Raw genomic sequence first — 16,867 nt, forward strand, 5'->3', positions numbered from 1 at the left:
CACCTTTGAATGATGCATAGGCTCTTTCAAAGAGAAAGTCTCCTGGACTTTCAGCATTGTTTCAGATTACTTTTGCTGCAATGTTGCTTAAATATGTATGAAACTAACACAAGTCCATGCAAAGTGCTCTTGCTTATAGCCCTTATAGAATTCAGAAACCAAAATAAATGTAAAAAGTAAATACAAAACTAGTAGTCGTCAACTGCATTAACATCATGCAACGGATGGAGGTGCTCTGCGGTAATTACATCTGCCTGCCATGTAAACATGTCCCTGCCACTGCCCTGAACTACGGCAAACATCATCGTGCCACCATGGCACCTTATTAGCGCATACACATCACCTACCAGTCAACTCCCCTTCTGCCTCCCCTTCATTGACGAGGACAGTGCCATGCCACTCAGGCAAACACACAAAATCCCTGCAATTCAGCAGCAGGTAATCAGAACAGATGTATGTTCACTACTTCTGATGGGAACTGTAAGTCCCCTGAGAATGCCCCAAGCACCCCAGTTTGAGAATTATTGTTATGGACCCTGGATTACTCAAGCCTAGTTATGTTTCTGCAATAATTTCTGTCCTCCTCCCAACCTCTCTGGAATTTCTTATTTTCACCCTCCAGGTGACACTGGCATTTACTTTGTTCCTCCCGCTCCCTTAGTCACTGCCTCCTTCAGACTAGAGATCAAGGCAGGCGGACCGTCCTCCGGAAGCCCAGGTTCCTACTTGAGTTACAACTGGATGACAAGAAAGTCACTTACCTTCTCTTATCCTCAGTTTCCACAATTTGCAAATTGGGGGGTTGAACGCCTTACCAATGGTTCCACGGGGCCCTTTCTTCTTACTTTTGCAAAGTGCTCTGTTGTGTGTCTATCGAAGGACGGGAAACATTGTAGATGCGGGACGCCTGCCTGAGGCAGGTGTCTTTAATGAAGTCTCAGACAGACACACTGACACTGGCATTTGACTCAAATATCAGAGAATGTTTGGCATGTAGGGGGCCAGCAAGGGGGATTTAAGTGTTCCTTCCAGTGAAACAGCCCTTTCTTGAGTTCTCACATGGCTCTAGCAGGAGGTCAGAATGTACTTCATGAATGAAAGTGACTTAGGTCTCTGGGGAATTTAGATTTCAAAAGCGTTTACCAAATTCCACTTCGAGTTTCTCTCCACTTAGCGTTAAGCTGCTACCTCAGCCTGTGGAAACTTTCATTTCATATTAGAACAGGCACATTTCAGGAGGAAAAACGCCTGAGACGGGAGAAGCAGGACCCATGTCATAGTTCCAAAGTGGAAAATTAAACTTGGATGTGCACTTGACCAATGAATGAAAATAAAATTCCAAGTATTTGAAGAGGAAAGTTGCCGTGGCATTTTTGCAAAACATTACTACTGAGAATGATAATTTCGTGGTACACATTTTCCCCCTCTTGCTCCTTTTTCTCCATTTGGCAAAGATTATCTGAATAGTTATGAGAAGAGAAAGCTTGATGTCAAGGATACCCCTTCAGGGCTTCTGGGAGGAGTGGGGCGGTGGCGGGGGGTGGGCGCGGATGTCATATAATGGCAGAGGCTCCAAGTTCCCCTTCCTTTATGCACCACAGCAACTCTGGGGGTGGCTCAGCTCCTTTCCTCCCACACCACAGGGGGCAGGCAATAGTATTAATCAGCCACTGCCTAATTACCAGCTAACTAATTAGTGAGGAGGGGAGCTCCCAGGTCCCTGCTGTGTCTTAATAATTAATCCATAAACTGGTTAATCTGTCAGCCCCTTCCTTGATCTCCCAGCAAATTCCACAGTGGGCTCTGTTCCCCCAGTTACCCAAGAGTCAAACCCAAGAGTTATCTTCAATATTTCCTTGCTCAATAACTTCCCTGCCCCCAGCACTTTATCAAATGCTGTCAAACCTACCTTCCTGAGGTCTCTCCTATCTGCCCTCCCCTTTGTATTCTCGTGGTTTCTCCTCTGGTTCATGCCTCCCCACCTCGTGTCTCAGCCACCAAAACACTCTTCCTACTAGCTTATTACCTCTTACCCTCCGCCCCAATCCCATCCTCCTTTTTGTTCCCCAAAATATCTACGTGAAATAGCTACATACAGCACGTCACTCTCCTGCTTAAATATCATACCTAAATCCCCACTGCCTGTGAAATTAAAGACATGATCTCTTGTGTGGCACTCAGTCTCCCAGGATCTGTACCTGCTGCAGCGCTTTGGGGAATAATGGCAACGATGGGCTTACTTGATTACTTGCTGCCCAAGAAGTAGCCTGTACAAAAGGTCTTGTTCATGTCCCCAGCTCATTCACCATCTTACTTGACACTCTGGACATGGTTGATTTTTCTCCCCTCTTCAGCTCTCCTTTTACGGCCTTGCAACGCCTCGTTTTTCTCCTGCCTTCCGACTGGCCTTCTGCGGCTCCTTTGCTAATTCCTCATTTCTTTCCTCCCCTGGGGGAGCCCAGGAGTCCTTGGCTCTCTTTTCAATCGCTATACTCACGTCCTTAGAGATTTCCTTTGGTCTCATGGTTTTAAAGACCTTCTAGGCTCTGATGATTCTGGAAGTTACATCGGTAGCTGTGACCGCTCTCTGAGGCCCAGATTTGAATATCCAATTACCTCCTGGATATCTTCATTAACAGGCAGCTCAAGCTTAGGACTTAAAGGACAGCAACAATTTGCTTACACCGCCCAAACTTCCAGCCTGCTCCTTTCTTCAGTTTTACTTATTTATTCCTTTCAGACATCTCATTAAATAGCATAATCATCTAACTACTCAGGCCAAAAACCTAGGTGCCTTCTTAAACAGATCTGCTCTGCCCTCCCAAGTTAAAATTGCAACTGCTCCCATCCCTGGGCTCCTCCTCTGCTCTATTTTTTTTATTTTTATTTTTTACCATAATATAGATCATCTTCTGAATATGCCATTATAATTTATTATATTTTACTTTTGTTTTCTGTTTCTGTCTTTCCCTTTTCAAAAATGTAAGCTTTTCAGGGGCAGAGATCTTTGATTATTTTGCTCACTGGTATACATTCAAGCACACAGAACAAAGGCTAGTCTGCAATAAGGGTTCAGTAAGTACAGGGTCCAGCAGAACTAACACCTGCATGAGTGTAGTTGGTAAGGTAATAATATGGGGGTAATTATTTTAGTTTTAATCTGACCATTTCACCTAAAATGTCATATGGTGTGTTTGAGTGTGATATTGTTATGTTACAGAATGACATGCTTATGATTTTATAATAAAAGATTTTGTAATAAAAGAGGGGTGGTACTTGTGTCAGGCCCTGTACATTTCTCAATGAACTAATCAGTGATGCTTGACTCCTACATCCCCTTTGTAGCCCATATCTGGTCCAGCAACAATTGTGAATGGGCTCCACCTTCAAAGTCCATAAGGATCTGACCCCTTCTCATCAACTCCACTGCTAACACGTATTCCAAACCACCATCCTCTTCTACTTGGATTGTTCCAGTAGCCTCCCACCAGATATCCCTGTCCACTCCTGTCTGGCCCTATTAGAAGCCATTCATGATGGCACATGGGAGTCAGAACGGTCTTTTAAAGCATAAAGCAGATCACGTCCCTCTCCTGCTCATATGTCTCCAATGTCTTTCCAGAGCAGATTGTGGTCTGCATAACATCCACCTGCTCTGGCTTTGGCTTCGGCCCACATCTCTGGTCTCACTTCCTGACACGTCTCCCCTCGTCTGTGCCTTCCAGCCACAGCGGCCTCTTGGTGGTTGTTGATCACTCAGCCTTACTGCAGACTCAGCACTTTATCCATGCTCCATACTTTGGTCATTTTTTCCCTCAGATCTTCATGTGGTTCCCTTTTCCCATCACTTAGGCCTCTGTTCAAATGTGACCTCTTTTGGGAGGCTTTTCTTGACCATCCCATCTACCACCTTCCACCTTAACCAAACACAATCCCTGTTCTTCCTAGTCGATTTTTATCCATAGTGCTTGCATTGGAAATAAAAGTTATGTGATTATTTGTCCATTGAGTGTTTCCCTTATAAGAATGCAAACCCCTAGAGGACAGAAATCTTTGAGCTATTTGCCATTTAACCTCAGAGTTTAGAAATGCCAAGCACATAGTAGATGCTCAGTAAATGTGTGTTGAGTGAATGAATGGAAACCCAGTGAGGCAGCATCCGGTCCTCTCTGGGGCAGGCTCTCTGTGGGAAAGGATGTGGCCTTGCATTAGAGGGATCACTACAAAGGGGATATTTCTGAGGCCTGACCTTTTACCACAGCAGGCTTCAGGCAGAAGTGCAAACAGCAGACAAGGACTTCCACTGTGGCCACATGGAGTCATTCAGACCAAGTGTTAGGTCCTTACACTAATGACAACTTCAGTCTGTGCTTAACTTCTGCAAAGGTCTGTCAAGCAAACAAGACTAATAGGAGACAGTGCCTCGGTGGATGCCAATTTAACTTGAAGGCTAATAAGAGAGTCAGTTCCAATTAAGGCCCTCCTGGTGCAGTGGATGAAATAAACCCGAGAGAATGACCAAGAGAAAGAAAATTATATTCTACCAGAAGATGCCTTTTATTGCCATATATTTATTTATTTTATGGCCTTTGATTCACTGCAGAGTTTACACCAAACCCTCAGCCTCTAAGAGCAAAGACAGGCAAATTATATGTTTTAAGGGATTAAAGGAAATGGAGATCTAGAAATTGGCAAGGTATTAATGCTAAGAAAAGGTTCCTAACCTCTTTTGTCTCTTTGCTGGAAACTGAAAGGGGAATCTCCTGATAGAGCGAGCTTAGTGGGGGTGGAAAGACAACAAACCCAGGTCATAAAACCCGTGACTCAAAACCAGAGTCATAAAACCCAGGATGAGTCCTTGCTGTGCTACAGGTTCCTGGGCAACTGAGTTCAGTTAACCTCTCCGAGACAGATTCATTTTCTTCATCTGTAGAGTGATGGCCTCTTTCTTCTTAGCATTATGCTCCCTCCTCTAAAGGATTTCTTTGAGACAGCTATAAACAGAGATAATGACACAACCTAATCAAGCTACCTGCCGGAGTTACTGTGAAGATGTGAAAGAACTCCACGGAGGGTGAATGCGATGGTGGTGTTACACCTGCCACCAGGAAAAGAACCATTAGAAGTCTCCAGACCCAGGCTGGATTTGGGGTGGTGAGCACACAATAGGGTAAAACTGATGTTGTATTATAAAGTTGTATACCTGAAATTTATATAATATGATTTACCAGTGTTACCCCAATACACTTAATAAGAATCTAAAAAATAAAGTCTCCAGATCTAATGTCATGGGGTACACTGAAAACATATTAGAAAAACACTCGTTAATTACCCATTAATCACTGATAATCCAGCCACTGTGCTATGAGAGTTATAAATGAACTCAGTCCTACTTTTATGGAACTTAAAATCAACTGGAGGGGTTAGATCTTAATAAACAAAATGACCCAATGCACGTCTACTTGCCAAATGCTCTCAAGGCAGCCTACTCACTTCATGAGGACAGAGAGGAGGAGCCTGGCCCGGAGAAGGGGCGCTTGAGTGAGTTCTGAAGGACGGGCAGGGGCGGCCCAGGGAGGTATCAAACAGAGAGCAAGGGCCTGAGGAGAAGGGGCATTGTGGGTTCCGGAAAGGGAAGTGGCCACGAACGTCAGTGTGAATGGAGTCTAACACGGGAGGAAGACGGGCACAGTGAGGCCTATGGGGGTGGCCTCTCAGAAACATAAAGAGTGTGGGTCAAAACTTCATTGACAAACCCAGATGTGAACCATAGTTTGCCTACTACATTTTTCGAAAATAGTGCATTGACTATTTTGTTATATTGACCACTGGCTTTTTGACACTTGTTTACATTTTGTACCCTAGCCTGTTAGTCTTAGCATCCTGGGGAGCCATGAAGGATTTTAAGCAAAGGGGTCACATTAGTTTCTCCACCCCTTCCCTCTTTAAAATATACTATGAAATTTACTTGGAATAATATTGATGAGCTAGCTTTTAAAATACAGTAGTGAGGAAGCCTTGCCCTGGAAAATAAGAAAAAGATGACAAACCCATTGCAAAAATGAACATACTATTAGTGAGGAGACAGAAATCTATTATTACCTGATACCTAGTGGTGATTTCACAAGTTCACTATATGGGACGAGCTACATTTCTAATCTCAAGGGTTTACAGAACTTTCAAAAGGACTAGTGTAAGGATTGAACAGCTAGAAGAGAGCAGCAATCAGGCATTTCTGTATCTTAACAATGTAATCCGCACTTTGATGGGCCCACAGACTGTTGGAAAGCTGGGATCACATCAACAGTAATAAACTATGTGTCTCATATTCTCGGACTCCACATGGCACCCCCTAAATTCTCCTCCATGTAATTCTACAACTCCCTGGGCTTTTCCCACATATGTGCACAAACACATCTCATCCAGGAAGCCCCATACAGGTGCCCAGGCCCTGGCCCAGTGCAGTCTGGGAAGAATTAGGGTCTGGGACATGTCCTGGTGACTCCACTGCCTTGGAAGTAACAGAGGGGCTGACCGATTGCTGTTGGGCAGTTACCCAGGGAACCTCTTTGTCTGCCACAGTCACCTCAGGTCATTCTGTGAGTGGCAATAAAGCCAGCAGCAGAGCTGTTTCCACGATCTGCTGTGCACACAAGTTCTTGGATGTTGTCTCCCTGTTTCCCCACTCAAGTCACAGAACCAAACCATACTGGAGGATTACTTTGAACAGTGAAAACACCAACAAAAAGTACAAAAATGTGAAAAATGTGGCACCAAACAGAGAAAAGGACACTTATGTACAGCATGAGAGCTGAAACAAGCAGACAGAGGGTCTTGTTCAATTTCACTGGGAACATGCATATCGAGTGGCTCAAATTTTTCACCAATCTGTGCACGTCTGCAGAAGGGCATGAAAGCACCACAAGCAGTGATCTGGTGGTCACATACAGGTTTTAGAGAGTAGCGAATTTATAAATATGAAATCCGTGTATAACAAGGATCAAATGTACAGGGTGGGGCAAAAGTAGGTTTACAGTTGTTCATATGAAAAATAATACAATAATTAATGAATACAAATACAAGAGTAAATTGGGTGTTTTGCATACTCACAAGTATGAACCAATTTTTGCCCCACCCTGTATTATTATTTTCTCCATTTTACAAATGGGGAGACTTTGAAGAAAGGAAAAGAAAAGGGTAACAGGAGAGAAGAGGAAAGGGAAGGGACGTGAACAGAGGACAGAAGGTTTGTAAAATCTTTTTTTAGGGAATATTAGTGAGTGTTTAAAATTAGGAAGTTCTTCCTAATGTTGAACTTCCCTTGGACTGAAATTTTAATCCTGTTCTTTGTGTCTCTGCTCACTGCCAATATAGGAAAAAAGCTGCTAATCTCTGTGTACATGTTTGCACTCAAGTCCAACTCTGAAGAAATCTAATGTAAGAAGCCAAGTCACATTTTTAGGGCAGAACCAATAACCACTAGTGCTAACAGACCACCCATGTGCTCTGGCTCTTTAGTGACAGAGTCAGCACAACACACAGTCACAAGACAGAGACATCTTTGGAAAATGTCATCTTTGTATCAGCCACGTTTCGCATTTGCAACTGTGCACAGCAGTGTGGTTTCCCAATGTATTCAGGCCATATTCAGCAGTATTCTGTAAGGCTGCATTCATTTAGATAGGATCACGTTCCTTAATGTCAGTTGCATTTTTTTTTTTAAAAAAAAAACTCAATACATATATTTGAATAAGCTAGGATATTTACTTAGGCAAATAAAAACCATAAACCAGTAACAATGGCTTTACATTTTTCAAACTCTTAGAGCTTCTGAGGGCTCTCCGGCTCACGCTCTCTTTCTTGAGGCCTTTGTTGTGGTTACAAAGCAGAAAATCCAAATAACCAAGTTTTGGGACATTTTCCACGCAGGGCAAAACTGACCCTTCCACCTGACCGTGTGTGATCATTCCATCAGTATTTCTGTGTCTGAGCACCACTCTCTCAAGAGCTCGAAAGGAGCTCTGTTGCCCCAAGACAGACATCACTTCCATGCATTTATGCAATCAGATCCCACAACTGCTTCCACTGACTCGCTGAAGCTGGGACACATGTGTTCAGCATCTACTTAAATCTCATTCATTGTCATAGAAGTTAGGGACTGGGACAAGTCTGCTATTTTTACAAGAAAATAAGAAAACAATATGGATGGAATTTATAAAGGTTGGTGCTAAGGCCTGTCACTGATCATTTTGCTTGGCAAGCAGAATGGGAGGGTTAGAGTCAGGGCAAACTGTCTCCAGCAAAAGACGTCAGTCATCTGGAATGTTTTTGTTATCCCAGACAGAAATAGGTCACCTCAGCACACTCCAAGTTGGCCAATTAGAGTCAAGTCCTTGTGAAGTAAGAAATAAAAGGAGTAGATATTGAGCAGAAGACCTCTCGGGTCCCCAAGGAGGCAGACCTAAATTCCTGGAGAAGATTAACACATCAAAGCCACTCACACAAATCTGCCTCCTTCAACCAAGGACAACTTGCAGACTCACATTGCGGTGGGTGGTGACGTACTGTGCACGCTTGGACTGTATTTCATCTGCGCTAATGCCCAGCAAAGTACACTTAGAAAGAACACAGGGCAGGAGGGCAGACAGATTTTGTTTACACTGAGAAGGATTCTTGGTCTCTGTCTGGTTCAGCAGGGGAGAAATGGGATCAGGCAGTGGGCGCTTTGATCTGTGGAGGGGCAAGGGCAGGGACCAACATCTCCGGTCCAGGCTTTGGAGTCAAGAGCACAGGATTCAAATCACCAACACCCTCACCAGCTGCCTAAAGGCCAATCCCCTCTTAGAAACCCATGTCTCCCTTTTATGTATTAAAAGAGATAATAACTATTCTCAGAAGGATTGTTTTGAGGACCCACGACATGATGTCTGGAAAGAGGTCAGTATCTCAGAAAACTGTGTACAAATACTGATTTTTAAATGTATAATTACTGAAACTTCTTTCACGTGGAATATTGATAACTACTTCATGATCCAGTCCAAATAATTGATGCTATAGGATGGTAAACACATCCTATTCTTCATTTGCAGTATTGCCATTTGTAGAATTAAATACTGATACTGATTGCAATAAATGTGCTTTGGAGATGTCCCAGATATAATCATTAGTGTTATCAAGTTTTCTATGAGGACGTTTTAATAGGATTAGACCTGTTACACAATGAAGCATGTCATTAACAGAAATGTTCAGAAATATACATATAAATATGTTTAAGAGAATTTTACATTCATGCAAACAATGCTTTGTGCCAATGGAGGGAAGTATGTATCTTCCTGCACTTAAGCAAATAAATTTTGTCTAATAACAGAAAAGCAAATGTGACATTTTTGCATCTACTCCATAAGAAACTCAAGATGAACGATATAAAGGAATATACCTAAGTCACCCCACCTGTTGTTTCAGACACAGCATTTCAGGGCCTAAGATACCTGTGACAGGCATAGAAACATTCATAGTTTACTTCCTGCTGTTACATAATGAGTATAATATATATGCAAGGGAAAGCACAGATGAGTCATAAACTCAGTAACTAGCAACAATTATATCATTTTAATGGTTTCCCTTAAGTGTGTGTGTGTGTGTGTGTGCGCGCGCGCGCGCATGTGTGTGTGTGTGTAGGTAAGTAGGTAAAATACTTCTATTATATGAATGAGTAATCAAATGCCAGTACTTTTATCAGTTCATTAAATATCTTAAAGAAGGTATTTGTAAGCATCACAGACTCTCTCTGTAAATTGTGTGCTTCATTTATTCAACAAATATTTGTGGTGAGCACTGTGAAAGATAAAACCGATAAATGAGGTCCAGTTCCTGCCCATAAAAGGCTTCATGAAGGAGAAACATCTGATCAGCACCATATAGAATGTGTGAGACAGAGCTGTGTAGAGACAAGACGCAGGGAAAACAAATTTGCTTTTATTTAGAACATTCCTTTCCAAAGCAATCCTTCGACTCTAATGTTATACAATCTACAGAGGGTACAGACTGGCAGGAAATACTTTAAATGTGTGTAAACAATCCCATAAATGATTAGGTTTTTGTATATCAGTCATCTAGAATATTTACCCAGAGCTGACCCAACACAAGCAAATATATCTTCCAAGATGAGGAGCCTTCATTTCCAATGCCTACCATTCCCCTTGGTCCCCAAGGCACCTGCAGTCACATAGAGGCCGCTCAGATTCATAGAAGAAAAGAAAAAAATTCCTCACATCTAATTTTAGGCATGAGCACAGTTGTTTTGTTTTTTGGGTTTTTTTTTTTTTTGAGGTTTTATAAGATTTTAGTGGAGCTGAAGAATTACTATCAACTAGAGACATCATAACTGTCATAATCTCACAGGGCACTCCATTAATCACATATTTGCGGTGATGCTCATATTAACAAATCTGCGCTGCCAGTTGTATAAAAATACAGCACATACAATTATGTATGGCACCTAATGCTTGATAATGATAATAATGACTATGTTCCTGGTTTATGTATTTACTACACTATATTTTTATTGTTATTTTAGCATGTAATTTTTCCACTTATAAAAAAGTTTTCTGTTAAACAGTATGCTATGCTACACTGGTGAATATGTACTTCTGTTTGTCAGTAGTGCTAGTTTAACCGTACTCTGAAGACTTGGCTTTTAAAAAAATTTTGATTCATTTTTTATTGTATTTTTGACATTTCTTTTCAATTTCTCTGTAATCTGTTCCTTCGCTTGATACATGACCCCTCCCTGTTTTCGGGTTTAATCTATTATCTATGTTCTCTAAACTACACTGTGCCCCTCTTCCATCTCACTGTAAATTGATGTACTATTTACGTACCAAATTGGAACTGTGTGTCCTGCCTTGAGGTTAAAGATTCATAATTGTTCTAGTGAATGAATGATATAAAACCACCGAGAACCAGACAGATATAAAAATGTACATGCAACAATGCCTATTATTATTATGATTATTTATAGATCTACAATACAAGTAACAGGCCAGATCCAGAGTCCATTAATCATACAAATTATACAAGTGGCTATGCTGGGTCTTGGCTCTACATGCAGGAGAGACGTATGTTGTGAATGTAAAAGATAGAAGGGAGCTTAGCAGAGACAAGCAATTCAGCCACACTGAGCGTTACAATGCAATTACCTAAGCCAGGCTTTCTTTGTCCCTGCAGAAATGGAAAACTGCCATTGACTACTTTATATCTTGCAGTACTTAGCTTGGCCTCATTTTAAGGTGACATAAAACAAGGCTACCCTATCAGATGAAACAGAAGAGAATTTTTGAACCTGTAATTAATAGTGTATCCGAGGCCAGGAAGAATATATTTCCAAAATCACAGTCACAAAAGCATTTACCTTTGACCTGGGTGGTCTCCATCAAATATTATGGGGAATTTACCATAATAAAAATGTGGTTGAAGAAAGTACTAACTTAAGGTGGTCCATGGAAAGAGGTCTGAGACTACATTATTCTTTCTTTCATTCATATATGACCTAACAAGAGACACTGTGAAAAGAAATCATCAACGACAACAACACTAGATGATTTACTAAAATGCTTCAAAAGATGTTATGTAAAGTTATACTAAATCTTACTCACTATAACCTTTACCAAAAACAGTCATTAGCAGATTTTCCCAGGATGGATTTTCCCTCTTAGACACTAGAAAGTTGCTCTTGACCTTATCTACCACGCATATCCTTTCTCGATTTATTCCTCACTTCCTTGAAAACATCATCCATATTTTAACTTGCTCTCATCTGGACCAAATTTCCATTCAGCTTTCAATGTGGACGGATGTTCCTGTCGAGAGTTTTCCAGAATACCCCACCCACCAGCTCTCTCTCAGTGAATTAAAAAGGACAGTGGGGCTGGGCTGCACCCCAGAACCGACCTAGCATTTTGAATTTTCTGTGTTTTTAATTTAATAGAAAAATAAGCTGTATATTTTCTGAAAAAAGAAAGTTAGACAGAAACTCAAACCTGATATCATTATGGACAGAACAATTTTCATTCTGAATTGTTGGGAAAAGCCAAATTCAACCTTAATGCAAAACTAGGAGCAGAAAGCAACAAATCTCAGTAATTTTCCTTTCCCTTTTTGTGGTAAAATGGTCACTTAGGATAATCTGTGAGTATATAAACATTTATTACTGACAATCATTATATTTGCATAATACAGACAAATTGTTGGTAACTCAAATTAACGGTAATGTGAGCTACTCTTACATCCTGTATTAGGTACATGGAGGGCACTCCAAGGCCAGTTAGAGAATAAAGAACCTCGTGCTGTTAGTAGAATCATCAAAGAATGCCCATATTATTATGATTATTTATAGACCTTGAATACAGCTTGCTTGCATTCAAGGTTAGTGAGAACATAATTATTTTACCATATCATCAAGGTATTGTCAAGACAATGCTCCTCTTCCAAACCTGGTGGAAGAGGTCTTCACTCCACACAGCGCATACCGGGATACAGCACATTGTGCTGGAGGAGTAGGCTGAGTCCTGCTAAGCCACGCTCCACGGCACATACAGGACTCCTGAAACCAACACCTGGAGGCTCAGGCCCCAGCAGTGTCAGTTCAGCTTTTTATTCTTCAAAGGCAGACACAGTTAAGTAATAAGCAATTTGCTTTCTTGCAGAGCTGTGAACGATGACAAAAATGAGTGTCCTGTCAGCACCTTATGGTCAGGAGGGCTCGGCTTTGAACAGTGTCTGCACAGCAATTACAAGCATCTAGATCAAAACATCAGGTACCAGAGCCTTACTTGGCTCAGTGGCATAATAGCCACCCCGTGAAGCAAGTTATTTCATCTGCTACTCACCTAGTCATGAAGGTCAAGGATGGAAATAACCATTTCCCACAGTGAATTAACCAGAAAGACCCAACAATGGCTTTCCAAGACGTGAATTATTGTCAAAAGGGGGCAGATAAAGTGGAGTATTTTTAATTAAAGTAGCACTGTAGAGACAGTAAAGGGATGCACTACAATACCAACTTTCCATTCTCTGACCAGACTTTCAAAAATTAAGACATCCGCCTGAATACAAATAGAGGTAGAGAGTTATGAGACAGGAGGTTTCCTATACTCTAGCTATCTTGGCTATTCAAAATACATAGAATGAATTTTCAGTTTTTTTAAATGATGATGAACCTAAATATGCCTCAGGAGCATAGCTCTGGGGGCATTTCTGAGACAGTGTCCCGTGATAGCTCACTGAGTTTATAATGACCCGAGACATATGAGTATAGCAGTTGGTGTTGGGACTGAACATAAAGGATGCTCAAGCAATGCTTATTTAATTGAATAAAATAGATGCACTTGTTGGGTGGCTCACTCCAAACTTCATTAAAGACAGACAGAGACAACTCTGAGCTTAGCCTTTATGACACATAGACTTTCTTACTTCTCTTTTTAAAAAAGTCTGTCGCAGGTCATTATAAACTCAATTGGCTATCAAATGAAAGTGGAGATGCAACACACTGATGTTTTATCTGATCACATCATTTCTTGGCAGTTTTAGTCGCCACATAAATAATGGGGAAGAAATAAACTTGGCTTATGATTCTCTCACCAGTAAAAGCCCAAACTTCCTTCTTAATTTCCCATTCATTTTCCACCTCTGATTCTGAGAATCCAAGTAACTACCAGCAGAGATTATCTGCAGAAGAACCAACAGAGAGAGCACCTGACCTATCAGAACAAATAAATTTAAAGTCGTTTTCTTCTGACACCGATGCTGGGTTGGTATAGATCCTCATGCGGCTGTGGTTCATAAACTGTACTGTGCATTAGAATCATCTGGCGGGCCCATTAAAACACTGCTATTTCCCGCCTCCCCACTGTTTGATTCCTAGGTGATGGTCTCCTGCTGACTCAGGGTGCAAACTTTGAGAATCACTGTTATACTAGAGGATTCCATTCACAAATAGCCTCAAAGTAGAGCCTCTTCAGATATGGCGTTAACAGCGCACCGGGGAAGGGGAACAGCTAGGTCATTCAAAATTGGTGCTAGCCGGAGTCAGTATGAATATTTGGCTGAATATGCTCCACTTCCTTTGTGACCAGAGACGCTCTCTAAATGTAGAAGGGGCTCTGAGACAGCTTGCCTTTCCTGTCCCTGTCTATGTTAATGCTGATCGCCAATGCTGCTGCCTATACCTGTTGGGAATATCTACTAGTTCGACCAACACTAAATCCACCCCGTCCCAGGCACTATTATAAACTAGCAGTGCCTGCCAGTCCAGGGTGGCTGGGTAGAAGTTGTTGAACACGAACTCTAGCCTGACAGCGCTTTTAACCAAGCCGCCTGGATTTGGGGGATGCCAGAAGGCCCACCGCACCTGGGGCCCACGCTTACATGCAGATCAGGCATACACAGGGTCCAGCACAAATGACACCCCCTTTTTATTACAAAATCTTTTATTACAAAATCATAAGCATGTAATTCTGTAACATGACAATATCACACTCAAGCACACAATGAGACATTTTAGGTGAAACGTTAAAATTAAAACTATAAATTATTACACCCATATTATTACCCTACCAACCACACTCAAGCAGGCGTTACTTCTGCTGGACCCTGTATTTCAGCCCTACAAGAGGAGCAAAGGAGACAAACTTGCACACAACAGATAAAAGATCTTTGCTTGCAACTTTTGGAATAATCTGTTCCAATGCTAGTGCTATTTGTCTTTATTCATTTCTGAAAACAGTATCTTATTTTTTCACAAAACAGTTTTGGGCCAGATTCCTCTTTTCTCATTTTCTGATTATTTTTATGACCAAGCTCCTCTTAGCTTTTACTAGATCAGAATAATGTGCTGAATTCCTCATGACCAAATGTGGAATATAATTGTTTAGAGATTAGATTTACTGACATTAACAAACTTACAGGAGGGCCTTTCCCCAGGATCAGTTCATATCAAATATTCCTTCATCTGTAAGAGCACTGCCACAAGCACAGGGCTATCTCCTTTTAAAGCTGAAATGTTGAACTATTTATAGATATTATGAAGAACTTTCCCCTTTAAAAACTTATGTGGTATTACCTGAGATGCTTACTTAGCAATGTCCTGTCTTGCTGCATATTCCTGCAATTTAGGTAACTTGTCTCTAGGTGGCAGTAATACAGAAGTGTCTCTCAGGCTTGAGTGGGGCTCTTTGCAAAACTACTTCCAGCTTTTTCTTTATTCTACATCAAAGTTTTGTATGTATAGATACTAGACATCAAACTAGGAGCCACAAATAGAAAGATGGACTGATATGGCCCTTATTTTATTTCAAATATAATTCTTTATCAAAAATAGCTAAACTACCACTAATCATAAACCCAAGTTGTAAAGCTATTTTGATGTAGCTCTTCAAGGGAAGAACTAGAACTCTGTGAGTCCAGAACTTCTCAAGCAGGAGAAGGTGAGGATGAATGGCCTCTGGTAACATATGCCGATTCTCAGGAGCAGGGGAGTCCTAGGAGGAAGGGGTTCCCTCCCCCGGGAGGCTGGGTTCTGAGTGGAGGCAGCATCCTGAGGTGTGAATGTGCTCTCCATCCAGTAGGCTGTGGATTAGCAACTCCCTTGGGACCCCTCTTGTTTCTCCAGCCCCCTCCCTTCTTGGTGGCAGAGCAGGGGCTGGGGGCCATGGCCACAGGTAAATGTCAGGAAGAGTATCAGATGGCTCGGTGTACAAGGCTGCAGTGACCATAAGTAGAGTTACTTTGTGAAGAGGTGAATGATGGAAAGAAAGTGGTCTGCCTACCTAGGTCCATCCTGAGATGTGGTTTTGGGGAGTGAGACAGAAGAGCCAGCAGACCAGCCAGGAGCAGTGGCTGAAGCAGAGAGAACTGGGGAAAGGCCCACCTATGGTTGGCTTGGCATCAGGCTTCCTCGGGGGTCTTTCCAGCACCTGCTCTTCTGCCCCCACACAAGCCGTCACTCATGCTGCTCACAAGAACCTCACCAACCTCCCTGCTTGCAGACACCTGTTTACTGCCTTTGCCCTGGGCAGAAAAATAGAACAAACCACATGTAAAGCTACACCTAGGTCTACCTTACAATGCATAAGACCAGCACTACGCAACTAAGAGAAATGAGTGCCATTGTTCGCCAAAAGACATGCACAGGGACATTCACAGCAGTTTCATTGAAAAGTACCAAAAATGGGAAACTATTCAAATTTCCATCAACGGGTGAATGAATAAGCAAATTGTAGTTTATTCATACTATGGAATTAGACACAATATTAAAAAGGAAAAAAAAATACCAATATATACAATATAGAAAAATCTCATACTCATTACGTTAAAGGGAAAAAGCCAGACATAAAAGAGTGCATACGATATGACTTGATTTATGCAAAGTTCAAGGAAAGGACAGGCAAAAGTAATCAACGCTGAAAAAAGTCAGAAAAAAATGGTTATCTTGGAGAGATACTGAAAAAAACGCATAAGGGATCCATTTAGGGTGGTAGAATGCTCTATATCCTGACCCAAGTGAAGGTTACATGGAGGGGGGAGGTGTTCACCGAGACAGCTAAGATTAGTGCAGTTTATATTTTCAGCCTCTTCTATTTTAAAATGCTCTTTATTTCTAAAACTTTAGGCAGATTCAAATATTTTCATTAACTCACCACTGTTTACAGCCCTATACTGGTCCTTTCCCAGCCTCCTGCTCCACTTCCTAGCGTCTGAATTCCCAGAAGGCTGCAGGCTTGCTCTTTGCTCTTTCTTGGCAGCAAAGACAGAGAAGAGCCTGACATGTGGGTAAAGGCCTATCAGTGGAAACAGAACACAGCACAGCTGG

At 41.7% G+C, this 16,867-nt stretch overlaps 1 protein-coding gene across 1 annotated transcript in view; it reads right to left on the reverse strand.

The window, feature by feature from the left end:
- Positions 1 to 16,867, reverse strand: part of RGS6 (regulator of G protein signaling 6) — a 456,413-nt gene that overhangs the window by 241,231 nt on the left and 198,315 nt on the right. Inside the window, exon 3 of the mRNA XM_054567333.1 lies at positions 7,591 to 7,605. Coding sequence (XP_054423308.1) covers positions 7,591 to 7,605 — 15 coding nt within the window. The remainder of the gene's footprint in view (positions 1 to 7,590; positions 7,606 to 16,867) is intronic.

Source organism: Pteronotus mesoamericanus, unplaced genomic scaffold, assembly GCF_021234165.1.
Source record: "Pteronotus mesoamericanus isolate MK-2021 breed Mesoamerican mustached bat unplaced genomic scaffold, CSHL_Meso_final contig_182, whole genome shotgun sequence".
Classification (NCBI taxonomy): domain Eukaryota; kingdom Metazoa; phylum Chordata; class Mammalia; order Chiroptera; family Mormoopidae; genus Pteronotus; species Pteronotus mesoamericanus.